At 42.0% G+C, this 23,716-nt stretch overlaps 1 protein-coding gene across 1 annotated transcript in view; it reads right to left on the reverse strand.

Annotated features, from left to right (window-relative positions):
- Nucleotides 1-7,069: 7,069 nt before the first annotated feature.
- The window catches only part of LOC144686004 (uncharacterized), a 93,458-nt gene continuing 76,811 nt past the window's right edge, over nt 7,070-23,716 (reverse strand). The window contains exon 11 of the mRNA XM_078551121.1: nt 7,070-8,462. Coding sequence (XP_078407247.1) covers nt 8,422-8,462 — 41 coding nt within the window. The 3' untranslated portion in view covers nt 7,070-8,421. The remainder of the gene's footprint in view (nt 8,463-23,716) is intronic.

Genomic DNA, 23,716 nt, shown 5'->3' on the forward strand with positions numbered 1-23,716 from the left:
CTTGAGAGGTGTCCCAGAAAGAATCCTACATAAAGGTGAAGCAATTGTTGCACTTGTCCAATCTCTGAGTGCATTATGACCAGGCGAAAGAATTGGTGCTGACATGTGACGCATCTCCCTATGGAGTGGGAGCAGTGGTATCACATTGGATGTATGACGGCAAGAAACACCCAACAGGTTATGTATCAAGCACCCTCACCACAGTGGAAAAGGGATACTCACAGATAGAAAAAGGGCTGTCCATTACCTTTGGTGTCAATAAATTTCACCAGTACGTACATGGCCGGCACTTTACAGTCATTTCAAACCACAAACAATTGTTAGGTTTGTTTAGTGAGGCAAAAGATATGCCACCCACAGCCTCAGCAAGAATACAGTGATGGACCTTAATTCTGGCAGCGTACGAATACACTTTCCTACATAGGCCTGGCAATCAAATCGCAAGGGCCGATACCCTTAGTCTTTTGCCTTTACAAGAAAATGAGGAGCAATTCCCAGTTCCACAGGAACTTGTTTTACTGTTAAATGTCTTAGATTTCTTGCTGGTATGTGCTCGACAGTTCAGAGACTGGACAAGTCGGGACCTAGTCCTATCTCAAGTACGAGAACAAGTGCAACATGGTTGGCCAAAGGAGCCTGTATCTGATGAAATGAAGCCATGCTTCAACAAAAGACATGAAATAGTCAATCAGGATGATATCCTATTGTGGGGTGCATGAGAGATAGTTCATCCAAAGGGTGGGGAGCCACTTTTAATTGAACTACACAGTTTAAACCCAGGAATTTCCCGAATGAAGACCATAGTACGCAACTTTTTCTGGTGGCCTGGGATGGATTGTGAAATAGAGAGTTTAGTAAAGCACTGTGTTCAATGTTAGCAACTGCAAATGTTGCCAGTGAAAGCTACATTACACCCATGGGAATGGCTAGGTAGACCCTGGGCGCGGTTACACATTGACTACATTGGGCCTTTCCTGGGAACAATATTTCTGTTCCTTGTCGATGCCCATTCAAAATGGTTGGACGTATAAGAGGTGAAGTGAACAGCGTCAGGTGCTACAATTGAGAAACTACGTCAGAGTTTTGCCATTCACGGACTACCAGATAATGGTTTCTGAGAACGGCACGGCATTTATGACTGCTGAGTTTCAGCGGTTTATCAGCCTCAACGGTATCACTGATATGTGAAAACTGCACCGTATCACCCTTCCTCCAATGGACTGTCCGAAAGGGCGGTTCAAATGTTCAAGACAGGCATGAAAAAGTTAACTCGTGATTCCTTGGCTACCAAGGAAGCACGCTTTCTTTTTCATTATAAGACTACCCCTCACACATCCACAGGTGCCACACCTGCGGAGTTATTGTTGAAACACCATCTCAGGACGAGATTGAGCTTAATAATGCCGAATTTAGAAGGGAAGGTAGAAAGGAATCCAGAAAAATAAACATGGCTGAGTAGTCGTGAGAGGGAATTTACCGTGGGAAAGCTGGTATACGTGAAGAACTTTGTGGAAAGACAAAAAAGATTACCAGGTGAAATAAGTGTAGTGACTGGAGCACCATCTTACCGTGTAGAAATGGAAGGCCAGATCATCCGTAAACATGTTGACCATTTAAGGAAGAGAGATAAATCGTGAAGATACGTTTCCACCAGTGACCACGACCGGGTCTGTGTTCCTGCCGAGGACACTCAACCCAGGGCTGACACATCTGATGTTCCTGTAAGAGTTGAGGATACAGAACTGCAGGTGCCCACCGATGCATCTAATGTTCAGGCAACTCCGGAAAAGGAGGTACCTGACAAAGTATTTTAAATTGTGGAGCTACGACATTCCACACATACCAGGAAAGCAGCTGAAAGACTGAACTTGTAAGTTCCTGACCCAGTGATAATATTAAGTTGACTTGAAAATATCTACTTGCAAATATAATATGTATAGCTGAGTTAGCGAGGGTGGAATATAGTAAAAATGGATTTATTTAGTGTGTAATGTACCTTTTAGAATAACACTTGTAAGGAAGAGCACATGGTCGGTGATAACTAATAGAAGTGTAGAGCGGGTACCTCAGCAGTCAGTGTAGAGATAGAGTTGGAGTTGAAAGCACACGTGTAGTTGCTGCTGAGTATATTGTGAATAAATTAATGTTTCCACCCAAGAAGTGTCTGCAGATCAACTCTATTACTAATAGCACAACTTGGCCACCCTGAAGGATCTCAACTAGCAGAACTCACAGTTAATCAGACAAACTCCAGATAACAGAAGATCAGAGGCAATAAATCAGGAACAAAATAGTCACATTCGGAAGAACATAAATCTCAAGGGCAAAAATTTATAAAACAATCGCCTAAGCAATCATTTTTCATTAATTCCATGAGCTTTTAATTTGGCTCACAGGCTCTTATGGAGATGTTGATACTTTCCAGAGGTTGATATATATTACTGCCATAGGAATATAGAGTTTTGCTGAAAGCTGAGCAAACTTTATAAATGACCCAATTTTATCTGCAATGCAAGGCCAAACAACTTTTACAAAGGAAAATAAAACCTGCTGAATGTTCCAAGCTGCTTCTCACAAATAAGAAAGTCTTTGGGTAAGAGTTAACAGCTGAGACTGTACTTGGTACAAGACATTCCTAAGCCTGATAAGGTGCATGAGATAAATGCAGAGACTGCAGATGCTGGAAATCTGAAATAAGAACAGAAAATACTGGAAAAACTCAGCAAGCCTGACAGCATCTTTGGAGAGAGAGAAACAGAGTTAACATTTTGAGTCCAATATGGCATCTTCAGGTAGATGACAGATTCTGTGAAACAACTCACATTGCTTGGGAATTATGTGTGAGGGTGGGCATTTACTCCATGGTTTTAGACAAAGAACTCAACATACTATTGTACATTTTGTATTAAGCAGAATTTGTACAGGACCTAAGGTCCTGTCAGTTTAATATGCAAGCCCAGTCCAAGGAAAAAATTATAATAGGTTAAATGTAAAGCTACTCACTGCTGTGGTCAAGGAAGTAACTTGATCAGTTGCTAGTTAAACAGCTATGTCGAATCACTGCTGAACTCACCACTCACTGGTATTCGTATGTATGGGATTTTTGCTAAAAGTCTGCATGATCTTTGAATAAAGATTTAGATCTCTATAGGCTTATGTACAATCTCTTGCTGATGTTTAAATAAAAGTATTTTCATTTATATATTCCAGAAATCTTTATTTAGTGTTGTTTGTTCCATGGTTCAAAACTCTGCAAACTGTTTTGTGGAGAGAAAAAATTACAACCCATAGATATTCCCTGAATCACAATTTAGTTACTTACTCAAAAAACACAGTTTTTTTGGAAACGACCGACTTTTCACAAATCCTTGTAGATTCTCTTTAATCAGGACGACTTTCTCTAAATGTCCAGTCATTCTCTCCTTCATTATAGATGTCTATAACTTCCCCATAACTTAAGTTAAACACATCTACAATTTCATGGTTTTTCTCTCTCTCCATATTCAAAAATAACAGAGTTACATTCAGGATTTCCAACCGAAAGGGAAATTCTTGAAACGCGAGATCTTTGGAAGATCATGGCTGAAGCTTTTGCAAAATCCCCACAGCTTTCCTCGAAAACCCAAGTGTGGAAATCATCAGGTCCTGGGGATTTGTCAGTCTTTAGTGCCATTGTTATTTCTAATACTGCATTCTTGCTTCTGTTAATGTTATTCAGTTCCAATCCTAGATTTATTATTTGTTTCCATCGAATGTCATTTCTGTTACCCTATTTTTCTACGGTGAAGACTTGATGCAGCAATTCTACCACTTCCTTATTTCATTTACACTATTGCCCACATCCATTTGTAAGGACCCAAATCACCCTTGACTAACCGTTATATTCAAATATAGGCCCAGATTGTCCAATTTCCAGATCGGCAAAGACTGGATGTAACCCGGAAGCTGCGCTATGCAATCCAATGAAGTTGCAATGCAAGGACACTGTACGTGTTGTCCAAGAAGTGTGATGTTCTGATGGGCAATTCCCCTGCTCCTAGGGAACCTCCGAAAATGTCTCCAACACTGAGTTAGAGTCGGAGACTTCAGACAGTTCCGATTTACTTATCCGGATAGTTACTCAGGAAACGTTAGACGGGAAAAAATTAAGCCTAGCACCTGGCTAACTATACAACTGACACTGCCCCACCTGTCCGCCCCTGACACATAGCCCACAGCTCCCGCCCACTGTGACTACCTCATTTACCCCGCTGAACGCCCCCGATCGCTCTGTCACCCTCCAAATCCCCCCACACCCTCCGACTCCAGGAGTGCCCCTCGATCCCTTCCAATTACTTACTACCTGCCCCGAGTAGCCCCCACCACCAGATGACCACCCCCTACTCTACCTGAACAGAACCCATGAGCTGATTATCCCCAACTCCTTGACTACCTCGCAGGCCGACCTGACTAGCCCCTAACCTGGCAATACTTCGCTACCCACTGACCTGCCGCTGGACTCACCTGGCCCAACTAACCACCTCGTGCACCTGCCACCCTACCCAGCTGACGCAGTTCCTTCAGTGTTACTAGATATAAATCCTGAAATTCCCTTCCTGACAGTCCTCTGGCTGCACCTACACCACATGGACTGTTGTGGCTTAAGAAGCAGGCTCACCACCATCTTCTCAATGTCAATTAGGGATGAGCAACAAATGCTGGCCTAGTCAGTGATGCGCACACTCTGTGAAAGAATAAAATAAACTCCAATAAATTTGTCAACAGAATTTCCCTTTCACACAACCATGTTGACTTCTTCTAATTATGCTGTTTTTCTAAGGGCATTTAAAAAACTTTCTAAACAATAGACTCCAGGACTATCAAGATGACTGATGTCAGGATAACTAACTTCTATATCCCTGTTTTTCTCTGCCTCCTTTCTTGAATAGCGGTGTCATAACTTCCAATCAGCTGGGGCCTTTTCAGAATCTCGGAAATCTTGGGAAAGTTATTGCCAGTGCATCCATTATCTCTGCAGGTGTCTCTTTCAGGAACTCGGAGGTGAGTGCACAGTGACGTTGCAAAGGGCTTGCAAGGGATGCCTGTTGGCCTTCAAGGTTGAAGTGCATTGGCGGGCGGTGGGGAGAGGCAAAAGCTGCCCAGTGGTTGAGGCAACTTTGTGGTGTGGGGGTGAGGGGCTGGTGGGAATGGCTGCCCTGCGGTTGGAGGGAGCGTACAAGCACATTTAGGGTGCCAGAGGGTGGGGGTGGTGGGTGAGGGAAGCAGGACACATGAGGGACACCTTGTATAAATTGACCATTCCTCTGCAGCTGAGAGAGTTCAGGCACAGCCACATTCATATGATCAAGGTCGGGCCTTTAGCTTATCGCTTCGAGTCCAATTGGGTTCAGAACATTAACTCTGTCTCTCTCTCTCCACGGATGCTGCCGGAGCTGCTGAGACCTTCTAGCATTTTCTGCCTTTATATCTAGAAAAACATTTATCTCTATTTGTTCCATCTCTGTCTTTTGCTCAGACATCTTGACATGTCGTCAGATTTTTGCAGCTTTTATTTTTAAAAAGTCCATTTAACAGTGAAAGTGGAAGCTGTTTAAAAATGGCAACAATTGCATTAAAACAGGAAGGAACAATGTAGTGAATGTTCACTTCTGGTTATATTGAACTTTTATGAGTGACAGATGGAGATCATTTTACAGGAAATGATTGAGGTGGACATGTGGCTTGATCCAAGTGTTTACATTGATGGGAGTGACTGAACATTTAGGTGTGAGCAAGTTGTTTAAGTTGAATTATGGATATAAAGCTAGAGGAGCTGGTTAAAAATATGAATTCTGAGATGAACAGGAACAGGCTCCCCATGTGGCAACTCCACCACCCGCTGCTGATTAAATACCATTGGCAGTGGGGTGAGGTCCTCACGTGGGAATTAATTGCATCAGTTGCCATCCGTCCACAAAACTTCCCACCCCAGAATTAAAGTAAGGTAGCAGGGTTCCCACAATACACCACCACCCCCGCCGGAATATATGGTTTCTGCCTCCAAAGTCACAGGAGCAGCATTAAATTCCACCCAGAGTGGCAAATTATCCCAGCTTGGCAGTGACATTAGCAAAACTGTCAGCATTGGCCGCCAGTACCTCACGGAATCTGAGCATCTGAATCAGGAGTCTGCACGTGAGCAAAATAACATGGAATTTCAGACATTGTTATCAGTGATTCAGTGCTACTCCAGAGTATCTCTGTCACTGCATGCACGAGAATCCCTTTGGCGCAGCTGCAGCTTGAAACTGCCTTCAGGAAAGGGGAAGTCTGTGCCACAGATATTTCCGGATCTTTCCAGGCAGTTTTCTTCTCAGGCAGCAGCGAGAGCATTGCCTTACAGCTAATCATAAAATCCAGCCTCTTCATTTCTATGCCCCAACCCTACTTCAGCTCTCTAGCACAGCAATTCACAGCAACACGCATAACAGCGCATGTTAAAAATCAGAGCACCAAACTCCCATCTCAGAAGAATTTCAGATTATAAAGATTTGTATTTATATAATACCATTCTTGACCTCTGGATGTCCCAAAGTGGTTTAGAGCAAAGTGCCTTTAGTTGTGAAATGGAGTCACTGTTTTGATGTGCAAAACACAGCAGGCATTTCACACAAAGCAAGATCCTACCAACAACAATGGAATAACGATCAGACAATCTGTTTTTATAGAAGGCGGTTGAGGTGTAAATGCTGGCCAGGCCATCAGGGAGAATTCTCTTGTTCTTCTTCGAAATAGTAAGCTTAGAAAGCTGAGAGGGTGGGCAGTACCTCAGTTTATCTTTACATTCCAAAGGCATTTTTGCCAATGTAGCATTCACTCAGTGTTGCATTGAAGTAGCCTGGATGTGGTGATCAAGTATCTGGACTGGGACTCAAGCCCCCAATACCTCAATCAGAAGTGAGTGTATTAATTTTATATAATATTTATTCAACATTAAACATATCTACACCATTGGAATCATTCCTTTGTTCAACACAACCATTCCTTTGAAAGTTTTTTTACTACAGAAGTTAAATTCATCATTAAAGATTCTTAAAAACAATTTTATTGTTCTCTTACTGTGTACAGTTTTTCCTTTACTATTTATTAGCTTCAGAAATTAAAGTTCAATTTTTTGACCATGACATATACTAATCAATTAAACTTCAAAAATTGTCCAAACATGTCTTCGTTAAAGGGTTCTTTTTAATAATAGACTTACAAAACTTGCTAATGATTTTTCAGTCTCTATTTGAATTTACACTCAATAGATACACACAAACCTTTCTATATATCGTCTATGAACAGTCACAAATTTTCAATGTCAGAATTCAAAAATTATGAGCTAAATGAATTGAAAATCCAGGTTAGTGATTTGGCTAATTTCCTTTCAAAGTTTACAACTTTAGGGCCTTGTACAGAATGTTGGGAGCTATCTTTACAAACAGATCAAACATTCCCTGATAGGGAAAGATCAAAGGGGAAGGTCTGTGACTGGGCAGATGGCAGGAGTCATTCAATGACTATAGGAAATACTTTCCCATTCCATTCTGAACCAATCTCATCACCACAATCTATCAATACAATCAAGTGATTATTGGGGATTTTAAATGAGTGTTGATGATAAACAAATACATTTTCCCCAAAACTTTAGTTACTCCAACTTGAATTTGCAAATTTACTTTTCCACATCATTTATTCATGGTGATATTATCATGATTATTTTGTTGTTAATCCTTTAGCTATGGTTGGTTATAAACAATCCCTTGTTTGAGAGCATGGACACAACCTACTCCTGAGGTTCTACTGCCTCATTGTGTGCTCAGGTGTTGGGAGATGAATGAGAGACACCCATATTTACTGAACCGAGGTTCAATCCTTCTCATTTGCAGCAAATCAGCTCCATTCAGTTCCTGTGCAGAGAGAGTCCAGCTGATCATGCACTGGGGACCTACAGTCATACACCCTTACTGCAACTCTTCAAGGATTACACACAGCTGCATGACAGGGTCAACATCAGTCGCGATGGTCATAAAATCATGATGACAGTGTGGAACCTCACCAGACAGGAATGGAGATCATGAATTCAGAACAACTTCCAAATGAATTTCCACCCATTGCAATTTCATACAATAACCTGGAAAGTTAGTGCTTGTGAAGTAACATAAGAAATACTGAGACTGGGAACCACTGAAATGACAATTTGCAATGTAAACCAATCTAGCTATCTAAAAATATGGCCACAGGAGATATCCAAAATAAAACCAAATCTTCAGTTTCCGATCTTGGATTGATCACTGGCCACAGACATGATGGGCTGAATGGTCTCCTTCTGCGCTATGTCATTCACTCGATGATCTCAAATCAGTGTCAGAGTTCAGGGTCTGTAATTGGACAGTTTCTTTATTTCCTGTCGCCTTGGGTGGATTCCAATTGTTCGATATCTAACAAAAGGCAAAAAATGTATTTAAATAAATCCTTCAGGAACAAACACTGGGCTTAAGTGATGGATGTAGTGGAAATCGAATAAAGACATTTTTACAGAATGGGCAACAGAACAGAACTTGACCCACACAAAACTGACTCATTGTTAATGGGATCACTGCAACAGGTAAAGGGCTGAATTTCCCAGACCTACGGAGGTGGCTTTGGAACTTGGTGGGGAGGAAATTGGGAAAGGTCTAGATCGGGTTGGCACCTCAATGTATTCCTGCCTCCATGAGCTTTTCCAGGAGGTGGGCTAACGGGTTTGATGGCAACCTGCCAGGCAGCAGTATGGTGCCAATGAACTGTGGCCATGAACCAGTTATCTGCATGGGGAAAGAGATTGTCCCTGGAATGGATGGGCCTCTCACTGGATCAGGGATCTGACAATGGATCAGAGTTGGCCTTGCAGCAGGAGCCCCGGCCTGTGAGTCAGTTGAGGATTTCAGATTATTTGTCAGCAGTAATTCACGAAGTGGGGCTATCCCAGGATAGCAGAGGCATGCCCTCACATCCACTGAATGGGGACCGATGTCTCCACTAATCCTTGCCTTGCTGCAATGACTCTTTTCTCCCATTGAAAGTGCCTCCAAGGCATCACTGCCACTCCTCTTCCTGCCCTGGCACTGCCCACATTATCAGAATGGCTGAATTCTCTATCCAGAGCCCACACTGATTGGAACACTGGAACCTGGCTGCTGTTCCTAATTGGACAAGGTACCTGCAGGCAGCTGCTAAATTGGCCGCCTCCAGGAAAATCGCGTCCAATGTCCCACCACAACTACATCCGAATTCCTGACCTGGAATTCACCCCAACGTTGGGAATGGCAGGCTAATGCAAAATTCCATCCAAAGGCTTCAATGGAAGTAATTGGAAGGAACTAACCTGGAATTATAAACTCGCTCCAGTTACTGATAGAATGTTTTGTGGAAGGTTTTTAAGGCTGTGAAAATCTGAATGTAAAGTAGATTCACGCCACTGAAGCCAAAGCTCATGGCCACAATGTGATCATATTTCTATCAGGATCTCCTTGTGGCTGACCAACCTCACCAGTAAAGTTACCTCCTTGAACCTTGAACTTATGACTCTGCCTCTGACTGAACAATGTTCTCCACTCAGAGCTGCTGATCCAGTCTCTTTCTTTACCTCCCTGATCTGTGATTTGCTGTGAAGTTTAACGTAATCATTCATTTTCACAAAATTCTGTATCACTGTTCAACCTGTCGGCATTTTTATTTGTCACATTTTAACCAACAACTGTTCAGATAGATTAATTTATGGTAATTTGAAGTTACTAATTTCCAAGAAGAATAGTTTTGATCATAAACTGTTTGAAAATGTTAACACTAGAATAATAGGTTCCTATTTTTAGGCTTCTAAGATTATGAGGGGCATGGACAGGGTGGATAGGGAGCAGCTGCCCCCCTTAGTTGAAGGGTCAGTCACGAGGGCCACAAGTTCAAGCTGAGGGGCAGGAGGTTTAGGGCGGGATGTGTGGAGAAACATTTTTACCCAGAGGGTGGTGACTGTCTGGAATCCGCTGCCTGGGAGGGTGGTGGAGGCGGGTTGCCTCACGTCCTTTCAAAAGTACCTGGATGAGCACTTGGCACGTCATAACATTCAAGGCTATGGGCCAAGTGCTGGTAAATGGGATAAGATAGGTAGGTCAGGTGTTTCTCACACGTTGGTGCAGATTCGATGGGCCGAAGGGCCTCTTCAGCACTGTGTGATTCTGTGATTCTGTAACGTGAGCAATGTTCATTTTCTGTTTTTATTTCATTCATTTATAATCAGTTCTGAGCATCAGGGATTTCCCTGATTCTTTTCTTGCTGGAACTCATAAACAGCTGGTGTAGCTGAGGCAAGCATTACATTGATGATTCATTTCAGGGGAAGTGAGAGTTTACATGAAAGCGACATGAATAGCAGGATATGTCAGAAGAGTGGGAAGAGCTCATGTGGTGCATGATTCCCAGCATAGGCCAGCTGGGCTGAATGGCCTGCTTCTGTGCTGTACCTATCATATAATTCTATGTAAACATCTTAAACAATACAGCTTACCTCACATCTTTGATGTAAATTCAATCTTCCCAGTGGTTACAACATTGTTGAGTCTTTTACCCAACTGATTCCTATTCTACAAATCTCACTTCACTGAGAAGCATACAGCCTTGAAACATTCCTCCCTGGAACACAAACTGGTCAGGGCTCTCCAAAATAGAATCTTTCATTTTGAATTGATTGAGATTTCACCATGAGGAAATAGGTAAGCCAAACCTGCCACAGAGGTAAAAAACAAAAAGCTAAAAGCTACTGCGGATGCTGGAAATCCAAAACAAAAACAAAATTACCTGGAAATACTCAGCAGGTCTGGCAGCATCGGTGGAGAAGAAAACAGTTGACGTTTTGAGTCCTCATGACCCTTCGGCAGAACTGAAGTATAGTTAGGAGAGAGGTGAAATATAAGCTGGTTTAAGGTGGGGGGCGGGGGGAGAGAGAAGTTGAGGGTGGGGTGGTTGTAGGGATAAGCAAGCAGTGATAGGAGCAGATAATCAAAAGATGTCACAGACAAAAGGATCAAAGAGGTGTTGAAGGTGGTGATATTATCTAAGAAAAGTGCTAATTAAGAATGGATGGCAGGACACTCAAGGTACTGCTCTAGTGGGGGTGGGGTGGAAAGACTAACAAAGTTTTAGTTTTAGATTTAAAAATAATGGAAATAGGTGGGAAAAGAAGAATCTATATAAATTATTGAAAAAAAAGGGGAGGGGGAAGAAAAGGGGTGGGGATGGGGGGAGGGGGAGTTTAAGATCTAAAGTTCTTGAATTCAGTATTCAGCCCGGAAGGCTGTAAAGTGCCTAGTCGGAAGATGAGATGCTGTTCCTCCAGTTTGCGTTGGGCTTCACTGGAACAATGCAGCAAGCCAAGGACAGACGTGGTTTGCAAAGTGACAAATTGATCTTGAAACTCAACCCTACTGAAGCTCTCTAGTGACACCTGTCCACAATAACAAGAATAACAGCGCACACAAAAAATATATTTATATTGTTACAAAATACAGTAGTATTTTCAGTTCATCGTCATTTTACAGCTCATGCTTTAACTATTAAAGTATTGCTTCCTAAAAGTTTCCAAAATAGTAATTTCCAAAGAGGAATATTGGTGACAGTCAATGAATAATGTTAAAAAATTGACTCCGAGATTGAGCATTGTCTATTCATTGATAAACAGGGATGGTGATCTAAGTTCTTCCCAATTTCTTCCTTGAGTCTTGTGGAAAGTGGGAACAAGGAACTTTCTGGCATTTAAATCAGGAAAAATGCCAAAGCTCCAGGATTTCACCCAATTTGGAGCAATTGTTCTGTTTATCTGTACCAATGGATGATCGCTTTAAACCTGGAAACGTACAACATTTAAACGGTATTTTAAAATTCAGTTTGTGACCACATAATATCTGTTCAAAGGCATCACTTTTCTCAATGTCAAGTGACAGTTCAACACTAATTCCTGACTTATTGGAAAGCTTTAAATAATTCTTACTCGGTTCATCCTCTTCAAACAGCAAATTAGTCCAACAGCAAAGCCCAGTTTAACAAACAAGTAACTGGAAACTGTGATGATCCAAATGTCTGCAAGTGTTCTCGCTCTCACTGTGAAGGACAAAGTTATTATTTAGTCTGACTCTCCACTGCAATTAAAATTTTAAAACTCCAGCCATTTATTCTAGGAAAGATGTGGAAAGTGAAAATATTCCGCTTTTAACATGAGAGCCAGAGCACCGGATCTTTGTGAAAAATTATCCTGGAGTTTCTTTTTTTAATCACAGTTTATATATCTGCACATATTTTCACAGATTGTTGTGGGTGGAATGGTTTTGAACTAAAGTGAGCAGCTCTGACTGAATGAAAAGGGAGATTATTCATTATCTACGTTAGAATAAACCGGATGTAAAAGTTTTGTCTTGACCAGACTGGTAGAGAACAGATTCACACCTGAGATTCCCCAGGTGGCAAATTCCCAATCTTGGCTGTGCTGCCCAGGGAGACATTAACTATCAAGGTGCAAAACAGCCACAGGCCTGAAACAGGTAATTATTTCAAAAAAGCACCTACTTTGATAAGTGCCATTTTATTGAAATTATTCATATCCAACTGTGCTACCATACATGCTTTAGAAAGTTCCATTTTAAAAATAACACTTAACTATGGCATATTTAATTTATTATTTTATTTCAAAATCTTAGATACTAAAATATTATCACACTGCATGATGTAAATTGACAATTTCCTGCACAGGCAGACTCCCAGGACAGGATTTTCTGCCAGTCAGGCGGGCGGGACCAACCCAATCTCCAGCGGGCGCGGAGCCGATCCCCGCCAGCAAAGTGGGCCCCGCCGCCATTTTACGTGGGTGGGCCAATTAAGGCCCGCCCCAGCATGACGTCCGCCGGGAAGCGCTATGCGCTCCCTGTGTGGGCGGGGGAATCCCTAAAAGTGAGAGTGTGCTCTTTTGCGCATGCTCATGAAAGAGCGCACATCTCCCTGAGGCTAAGTGCAGCTTCAGGGAGATCGCTTCGACTTTTAAATGTATTAAAAATACTGAAAGCAATACCTTTAAAGAAAATTACAACAAAGGTGATTGTGGAGGAGTTAGCCCAATTCTTTACTAGATTATAGATTACCAAAAGGAATACAGTCGGATCAGGGTTTGAATTTCATGTCACAGCTGTTTAAAGAAGTAATGAACAGCGCAGGAATAAAGCAATGTAGGTTGTCAGCCTATCACCCTGAATCACAAGGTGCCTTAGGAAGGTGGCATCAGACTTTAAAGACTATCATTAGAGCACATAATCAAGACTATCCACACAATTGGGATCGAGGGATTCCATTCTTGTTGTTTACTATTAGAGACGCCCCTAATGAGTCAGCAGCGTTCAGTCCTTTTTGTTTCAGATTTCCAGCATCCGCAGTATTTTGCTTTTATTTCAGTCCTTTTGAGTTAATTTATTGTCATGAATTAAGGGGACCTCTCAAACAGATTCAGGATAAATTAGTGGGTCTAAACTTGAAAGAACTCTCCTGGATTTTGTGATGAAATTCAGAGAGAGATTAAGTAATAGGTGTGAGCTTGCTAGGAAATATTTAAAGATACCTCAACAAGTAATGAAGGTAAAGACAGATTAGAGAGCAAAGGCTCATCGTTCTGTGGCTGGGGATAAAGTGTTAGTATTGCTGCCATGATATACTGTATATATTTATATATATATATATATGCTAGACATGATGTTGATGTGGGGGAGTCAGAGTTAATAAGGCAATACCCATACAAATTAAATCCAGGAAAATTAGCTCAAGTGTGAAATATGTTCAATTCAGGCTACAAAATGACATCATAGGGCCCAGTCACAGTAAATGGAGTTCGCCCATTGTAATGGTGTCGAAACTGGGTGGACCACAAAGACTATGTATTGATTGCTGAAAAGTGAATGCAGAAACAAAAGCAGATTCATATCCTATTTCATGATTGGAGGATTGTAATGAGAAATTGGGGCAGTCAATGTTTATCACAAAAGGTTGAATTGGTGTGTGGATATTGGCAAGCACCCTTATCGGAAAGGGCAAAAGAGATATCAGCTTTTGTGACACTGGATCGTCTATATCAAAGCAAAGTAATGCCATTTAGTATGAATATTGCAACAGCAACATTTCAGGGACTAACAAAGTGGCTGAGGGGCGGAGCAATTGTGCTGTGTATATTGATGACTTGATAGTATTCAGTCAAATGTGGGAGGAAGATTTACAACATTTAAAGGAACTGTTTGATCGACTGCAGGAAGCCAATTTGGTTGTAAATTTGGCTAAAAGTGAATTTGCAAAACCGCAAGTCACATATTTCGGCCACACTGTTGGACGTGGTCAAGTGGCCCCACGAGATGCAAAAGTGAAACTTATTGTAGAATTCTCAGTGTCTACAGCAAAATAGGAAGTTTTGAGATTTCTAGGATTTTATTGGGAATTAGTGCCAAGCCTCAGTGGTGCAGTTGCTCCACTGACTGGATACTTAAAAGAGAACAGAAAATTCCAGTGGACACTGAAGTGTCCGAATGCATTTGACAGCTTGGAAGTTGTACAAGTACACCTGTTCTATCAGCACCTGATTTTACCAGTGATGTGGGTGTTGTTGCTGTGTTGCTACAAGAAGGTGAACGGGAAATGAGAAGCCGGTAGGACATTTCCCATGAAAGTTGAATGTACACCAGAAGAAATATACAACTATAGAGAAAGAGACTTGAAGGTTGGTGTTAGCTTTGCAACATTTTGAAGTATATGTTGCAAACAATTCTTCAGAGACTATACTATATGTACTATCCTTTGAGTTTTCTGGAAAAGTTTCAGGCCAAAAACGCAAAACTGCTTCAGTGGAGTTTATTATTGCAATCATTTAATATACAAATTAAACATGTGGCTGGATGGGAAAGTTTGATTGCAGCAAGTGCATTGTCAAGAATTTAAAATTCAATCGAACTTGGATATTGGCACATAGAGAATGGTCTGGAATGAACTCTATTTTTACAAAAGATTTGTATATATTTTAATGTTTAACAGATGTACCCTATAGCATAATAGTTTTGTTTGCATACTTAAATGTGGTAAGGAGTAAGAAATGGGTTGAAAAATGAAACCCTCTTTTTGGAATTATGATGGTTCATTTTTTGTCAAGGAGGGAGGTGTGAGATATGGATTTTTTAAGCAATATTTTTGAGGAATATTGTGTTATTCTGTGGAAAAGGCTCTGTGTGACTGTGTGTGTATGTGTTGTGATTTAATTAAGCTGGGCAGGGATTAATATGAGACAGGTTGTCAAGGGGGCGTAAAAGATGAACAGGATAGAGATGTTACATTAGATCTAATATTTGCATTTTTAGATAAGTTGAGAGTTTGTTTGAATATCAAAGGGGACTCAGAGGTTAGAAAGAAACATGTTTGCATCTTTCAGGAGTTCCATAGATAAATATAAGGGTGGGATATTATATTATATGGACCCGAAAGCAAAGATAAGATGGAAACATGAAAGATCTTATATTTGGAAGGATTTGAGTTTCAAAGAGGTGTGAACATAATGGAACCTGAGATGAAAGGGGAAAAATTTATTTTAGAGTTAATGCAGGGATCTTAGGATAGCTGTTGAGCTGCAGTTGGAGATGTAGCTGTTTGAACTGTTGGTAGCAGCTGAAGCTGAGTTGGGAGCTGTCAGCTCTGGGCTGGGAGGAGGTGGTGTTTGAACCAGCCATCCAGTCAAGCCAGAAAAGTCTTTGGCTGCAACAAGCAGTTTTATTCTGAGGTTTGGATTCCACAGCAAAGTGGGAGAAAGTTGAGAGGGCATGTGGTGTGCCTCTATTAAAGCTACAGCAGTTTGCCATGGGTAATATTACTGGACTTTTTTATAGTTAAACATCTATTAGGGAGTGTTGCCTGGAAGGTGTTTACTTGGGGGTCTGACCAAGTGGAGAGTCTTTTTGGGGAATGTTTTGTAAGACTAACCTTAATTGTGCAACCGTAATATTGTGTGCTTAATTTTCTTTTATTCTTGTCAATAAAATTTTTACTTTTAATCTTTAAAATCCCAAAAGTGTGACGGACTTTTTACTGCTGAGATCAGAATGTCTTCTCATTTTCAGAATACCAAAAAAGGGTATGGCCCATAAGTCAAGTTTCCCTCTGGGATTTGGTTTGCGCAGCAATTAGCACCGGCAGTGGTCATAACACAGGACATTCCTTCCAGGTCATGTGCACAAAACGCGGTGTGAAAAACGTCACATCATTTCCGCACTACCCTCAGTCCAGCGGGTTTGCAGAACGGACCAAGGCAGTCAAAGCATCACTTATAAAGTGCAATGCAACCAAGTAAGATTTTCAAATCGCCATGCTCAATCCTCGTGCCACACCACAGGGAGATGGTCTACCCTCACTCATCAATTGTGATGTTTCTGAGGCAGTCCATACCTCTCTCCTGTCCTTTATATTCCCAATCCAGACGGAAGCTCATGATATTCTATTGCAACGGAGCGACACAGTTGAACGTAGTTTAAAGTGTGTGCATACCAGATCACCGCACAAAGATGGTACAAGGAAACGGACTGCAAAAGTGCACACAGCCACAGTCATTTGTGGTTGAGATGCCAAACAGACAGATCCTCAGAATGAACTGTTGGCACATTCTCATCGCAGGTCAGACTGTTGATGATTCAGGCACAGAGGCCCGAATTTTATGCGCCAGTGCCGGGAGCATGCCTGACTGGAACAGCGTTAAATCTCGCAAGAAGACATCGGGCACACATCCCGACATCATCGCACACTGGTGCAATATTTCAGTCGGCAGGCACACACGGGACACGGAAGCACGCCCACCAACAATTAATGGGCCACTTAAAACAATTAAAAGTGCAATTGAAGTGAATTTTACATTGCCTGTTCAATTTTGAGTTCATAGCTTAATACCTCCTAAAATTCCTAATTAACCTGACCCCCAGTTACACCCCATCTAAGGCAATGACCCAAAATAGATTTTAGATTTAAAACAAACTCAGCAAGTTAACATAATACCTTGGACAGTCGAATTCCAAATGGTTTTTCCCAAACTTCAGTTTTGTTATATCGCAGACTCATGCACAATTGCTGGGCACTTCATGAAGGCTATTTCACACACTCCTGTTAGATTTTACATGGCCTTCTGACACATAGCCTTTCATTCTCCTTCATACATGTTTCTCGCTTTTTAATATGTAAATTCTATTGTTCCAAATGTCTCTGAAATGGAATATTCCTCACAATATAAAAACATTCATGTTGCCAATATATACATTGTCAGAAACGTTTGGAAAAAATAAATACCTTCCTTTAGTCACACTTATCTGACTAGTTGTAAACAGACTAAGATCCCTTTGAAATCCAAATCTCTTCATTCATCTAAAAAAATGCAAATTGACTTCACACCTTACATGCTAAGCCAGCATCCACGTTTACTCATTTGCATGTCATGCACCTAGCTTTTCTTTTGATGATTTCAAACTTGCAGTCTATTTGACTCCAAATGTAATTAAATCACACACACCCAACTATACTTAACCCCATAAACCTACCTTATAATTAACCAGAAAAATATTATGAAAATTCTTATGCTTTCATGGGATTATAAATAATCGTTTGATATTGGCAGCTCACCACCACCTTCTCAAGAGCAATTAGGGGTGGGCAATAAATACTGGCCTAGCCAGTGACACCCACATCCCTTGAATGAATTAAAAAAAAATTAGTAACAGTTTAATGTCCACTGTGAGGAAACTGCGCTTACTCTTATCCACAGAAACATGTGCTTTTCCTGTGAGAATGATGAATCCATTTTCCCTCACTTCACAGTCATAAAATTTCCCATCCTCTACTGCAACATGTTTGACTATCAGATAGACTGTGTCGTTTAGTTGGAATTGATCAATTTTCCTCTTGTTCTGCGGAGATGAGTCTCTCTGTTTCCAGTGAAGACAGTCTGTATCTGAGAGTTTGGAGATTGTGCAGCTGAGAGTAACATCACTGCCCACCACAGGCCACTGTGGACTTGTCTCAACTGTGAAAAACAGATCAATTAGATTTATTCCAAATAGTGGCAGGTAAAATCCCATGATTATGTTCCAACTGTGCCTGTACCGATTATCAGCACTTGTTCCTTGCTGCATTGAAGAGTTAGACCAGATGACAGACACGTGCGTTTGAAAAGTAGAATAACATGGACTCTCAGCTCTGCTCCATCAGTGTAAGTGAGGCAGAGCAAGACTGCTGACCTTGACCTCTGAACCTGTTGGAAAAACTGAAGTCAGATCAAAGTTTCAGTGTTTGGATGGTATCTGGGGAAACCCACACCACAATGGATATGTCATGGACCCTCACCAGAAGAGGGCGTGGTTGAAAAATATTGTTGCAGTATAAATCATGAAAAAAAATCCTAGTTTTAATTTATTCTGAATGTGCACAGAGCACAGAACATTTCCATTAGATCACCCAACAAACACACATACGCACACAAACACACACAAACACACGCACACAAACACACACACAGGAAGCCAATTAAAGAAAAGAGTATTTGAGAACCAGGGCCTCAAACCCGAGACTAAGGCCATGGTTTACTGGGCAGCAGTGATCCCTGTATGCCTATATACTTTAGAGACTTGGGCAACCTATAGCAGACACCTCAAAGCACTGGAACAGTCTCACCAGCGATGCTTTCACAAGATCCTCAAAATCCAATGGAAAAAAGGGAGTCCAACAGCAGCATCCTCTCCCAAGACAACTTGCCCAGCATCAAGGCACTAATCACTGAAAACCAGCTCCCCTGGGCAGGACATATTGTTCGTACGCTTGAGAGTAGACCTCTAAGGCAGCTGCTCTACTCAGAAATTAGTCTCGGTAGGAGACTCCCAGGAGGACAGCAGAAATGTTTCAGTGATGTCCTCAAAGATCCCTGAAGAGATCAAACATCCCCACAGACTCATGGGAGTCCCCGGCTTGTGGCTGATCAAAATGGAGGAGGAGGAGGAGGAGCTTGAAGCCTGTGCATAAAACCAACATCAGAAGTCATAACAGCCCCAGAATTCATTGAAATTAGTGAGCTCCTAAAACACTTCAGCACAGGGCTCCAATCATTGAGCATCCATGAAGAATGGTATTTCAGGAAAGATTTGTCCAAAATGCCCACCTCGACTTTCTGTTAGAAACATGCTGTAGACAGAGATAAGTCATCCCAGAAACAAAGTATCAGATCAAAGCTCTGCATTCATGCCACATCCAGTCATGAATGGTGGTGGACAATTGAACAGCTAACAGGAGGTGGAGGAGGCTCAGCCAACATCCCTACCTTCAATGATGGTGACACTAAGGATATCAGAGTAAAACACAAGGCTGAAGCATTTACATCCATCTACAGCCAGAAGTGCTGAGTGGATCATCCATCTCGGCCTCCTCCTGAGGTCCCCGCCATCACAGATGCCAGTCTTCAGACCATTCATTTTACTCCATGTGATATCAAGAAACAGCTGAACACACTGGATACAGCAGAAACTATGTACCCTGGAAAAAATCCCATCTTTAGTGCTGAAGACTTGTGCTCTAGAAATAGCTATGCCTCTAGTCAAGCTGTTCCAGTGCTGCCTCAAACCTGGCATCTACCTCAAAATTTGGAAAGCTGCCCAGGTAACTCATGTCCATTAAAAGCAGAACAAATCCAATCCAGCCAACTACCACCCCATCACCCAGCTCTCAATCATCAGCAAAGTAACAGAAGATGTTGTGAACAGTGTTATCAAGCCACACTTACTCAGCTATAACCTGCTGCCTGATGCTTGGTATGGTTTCCACCAGGAACACTGGGTTCTAGACCTCATTATAGCCTCATCAACAGGCTCACCTGATTCCTGCCTCAGTCCTTGAAATCCACATCAGTAGTTCAGATGATTTGACTTTGGCTGGCCAGAGATGTGGACTGAACTTTGCAAACTGTCTGGGTTTCTACTGTTGACTTCACTGAGCCCGCAGCTTTTAATTAAATTTAACCCTTTCCCTCCTCTCCACAAAAAGGTGTGGCTGGTCATGACCCTTTCCTCTTCACTATCTTTTTGGGAAGTTACTGAATGTCAATTTGCACTTTTGTTTAATGTTCTCAAATTCTGTAAGACATCATCAGCCTTTCAATTCACCCTGGGTTGGAGCTTTATGTACATTGCTGCAGCTGCGTCAATTTTGTTTTCCTGTGGCCTGAATCGTCTGGTCGGCATTGGGAGGCGGACCCCGCTCACCGACGTGTAAAATGACGCGCGGTGACGTTGGGCGTGCGTCCCGATGTAACCACGCGTCGTTCTGATCTTCAGCTCGGAGGGCGTGTGCCTGAGCCGGATGCGCACCCGCCAAACTGTCAAAGGTCTATTAAGGTCATTTATCAACACATTGAAGAAGTTGACAGGGCTGCCCGTCCAACCTTGGCAGGCAGGCAAAGTGCCCAGGCGGCCTTCACATTTTTCATGGAACCTCAACCAATGGCGGGATGGGGTTTCATGAAGGGTTTATAACTGTAATAAAAATTTTTATGAAAATTCATTGACATGCCCCAGTTCATGTGACACTGTCACATGAGGGGACATGTCTGATTAATTTTTAAATTCTTTTTTTCAAGTTTTCAAAATCAAATTAACATCCCTGAGGCAGCTCCGTGCGTCAGGGAGATTTCTGCGTTCTTTCACGCACACATGCACGAAAGAGCGCAGGCCCCGATTCTCCCTCCTCCACCCGCCCGCACAGGTAGCGCTGAGCGCTTCCAGGCCAATGTCATGCTGGCTAAAATGGCGATGCACAACTAATCGCGGGCGGCGATCGGCTGCGCACCCATCCACACCCGCTCCCGCCCACCCCGCACAACGGGGAGAAAACCCTCCCCTCTCTCCTTGGCAGTAGTTCACGTTGATTTTTCAGCTAAGTAAATTCATTTAAAACGTTTGGATTTTTACTTACAGAAAACCTGCTTCCGCCATGTTATGTCTTCTGATTCCCAGAAGTAAAAATAATCACATTTTAAACTCAAAACACTGGAGCTTCCTCTGGTGTATTTCTTTCAGCTCTCCATGTGGCTGGTGGACTGATGCATTATTGCGCAGCACATGACTGCAGTGCTGCAGTAAAATGTGTCACCCCAGGTGTACATTCCCACAACAATTACTTCCTATTTATTTACAAACAAATAACAAAATAACACCCACTTTACTAGAATCTGGTAAAATTATCAATATGCATTAATCGTGTTGAACATTTCAGGAGAAATAGTGAACACTGGGTGATATAAACTTCACTTGATCCTCTCAGTCTCATCAGTACAATGAAATTTACAGAGAACCATTTTATTGCTGGCTTGGGAGAGGACACAGCTAAATTCGTTAATACCTCCTCCATTTCAATGCTAGTTTGTTCAAGTGTATCACAGTCCCCCTTCCTGATTTCGACACTGACATTGTCCTTCTCCATAGTGAACACAGATGAAAAGTAATCACTCAAAGCTTCACCTATGTCCTCCGGCTCCACACACACATTGCCACTTGGGTCCCTAATGGGCCCTACTCTTTCCCTGGTTGTCTTCTTGCCCTTAATATATTTATAAAACGCCTTGGGATTTTCCTTTATCTTGCCCACCAGTGTTTTTGCATGCCCCGTCTTTGCTCTCCAAACTATTTTTTTTAAGACATCATCCCCACACCCCCCTGCTCCACCTCCGCTACACTTTCTTTACTCCTCTAGGACTTCCTTAGCAATAACCAGCTCGATGACACCCAGTTTGGGTTCTGCCAGGGCCACTCAGCTCCTGACCTCATTGCAGCTTTGGTTCAAATTGGACAAAAGAGCTGAACTCCCGAGTTGAGGTTAGAGTGACTGTCCTTGACATCAAAGCCACATTTGACTGAGGGTGGCATCAAGGAGCCCTAGCAAAATTGGAGTCAATGGGAATCAGAGGGGAAACTCACCACTGGTTGAAGTCATGTCTAGCACAAAGGAAGGTGGTTGTGGTCGGTGGAGGTCAGTGCCCTCAGCTCCAGGACATCATTGCAGGACTTCCTGAGGGGAGTGACCTATGGGGATGTTCGCTGATGATTGCACAATGTTCAGCACCATTCATGATTCCTCAGACACTGAAGCAGTCCATGTCCAAGTGCAGCAAGACCTGGACAATATCCAGGCTTGGGCTGACAAGTGGCAAGTAACATTCGCGCCACACAAGTGTCAGGCAATGACCATCTCCAACAAGAGAGAATCTAACCTTCGCCCCCTGGTGTTCAATGACTTTACCCAAACTATCAACATCCCATGTGTTACCATTGGCCAGAAACTGAACTGGACTAGTTATATAAATACTGTGGCTATAAAGCAGGTTGGAGGCTAGGAATCCTGTGACAAGTATTTCACCTCCTGACTCCCAACATTTGTCCGCCATCTACAGGGCACAAGTGAGAAGTATGATGGAATACTCACAACTTGCCTGGATGAGTGCAGCTCCCATAACACTCAAGAAGCTCGACACCGTCCAGGACAAAGCAGCCCACTCGATTGGCAACACATCCACAAACATTTACTCCCTCCACCACTGACACACAGTTGCAGCAATATGAAACATTTACGAGATCCAGGAATTCACCAAGACTCCTTTGACAGTACCTTCCAAACCCATGAGCACTACCATCTAGAAGGACAAGGGCAGCACCACCAACTGGAAGTTCCCCTCCAAGGTACTCACCATCTTGACTTGGAAATATATCGCCATTGCTTCACTGTCGTTGTGTCAAAATCCTGGAACCCCCTTTCTAAGAGCAATGTGGATGTACCTGCACCACATGGACTGCAGCGGTTCAAGAAGGCAGCACACCACCACCGTCTCAAGGGCAACTAGGTATGGGCAATAAATGCTGGCCCAGCCAGCGAAGCCCACATCCCACGAATGAATAAAAACTTAAGATCAAAACACCTGATGTTCTGCTGCAGGCAAATTATAGACTAATTTCACAGATTCAGTCTCTTTCCCTGTAAGAAATATACATTTTGATGTAGATACAGAGATATAATATATATTATAAATAATGTAGAACCACCTGAAGTAAAACTGCACAACAGTTTTTCAATATGTGAAATTATTGCCTCACTGGGAACTGGGAAATATAAAATGTACAATAAACATTTTCAGTAAAGTACTCCACCACTTCCTGTGATGATTGTAGCAGAAGTCATTTCATAAAATTTTATACTGTGTAATTAATCCATTTGAAGTAAGATGTGATGCATCTTGAACCCATCCTGTATCCATGATCCACAAAGAATTTCTGCTTAAAAATTAAATAATTTAAGTCAAAAATGAAAATATATGCAATTTACCTATTATAGGAAGAATGGGCAATATTACAGTTGCAAAATACTTCACCATAATTTTCACTTATACATAGTTAAATTAAACTGATCAGAAAACTGATGAATTTTATACAGGGTTATGGATTAACAGCAAGTAGCATTTTCATATTCACTGCTGCTCCATTGATGGATGTTGGTGTTAATTTTGCTATTCCCATTTACAACTCATCCTGACCCATCTTTTGTTTCTTTACTTGTCCCATTTCCATATCCTTTTGTCTTCCAC

Source organism: Cetorhinus maximus, chromosome 10 (assembly GCF_964194155.1).
Source record: "Cetorhinus maximus chromosome 10, sCetMax3.hap1.1, whole genome shotgun sequence".
Taxonomy (NCBI): domain Eukaryota; kingdom Metazoa; phylum Chordata; class Chondrichthyes; order Lamniformes; family Cetorhinidae; genus Cetorhinus; species Cetorhinus maximus.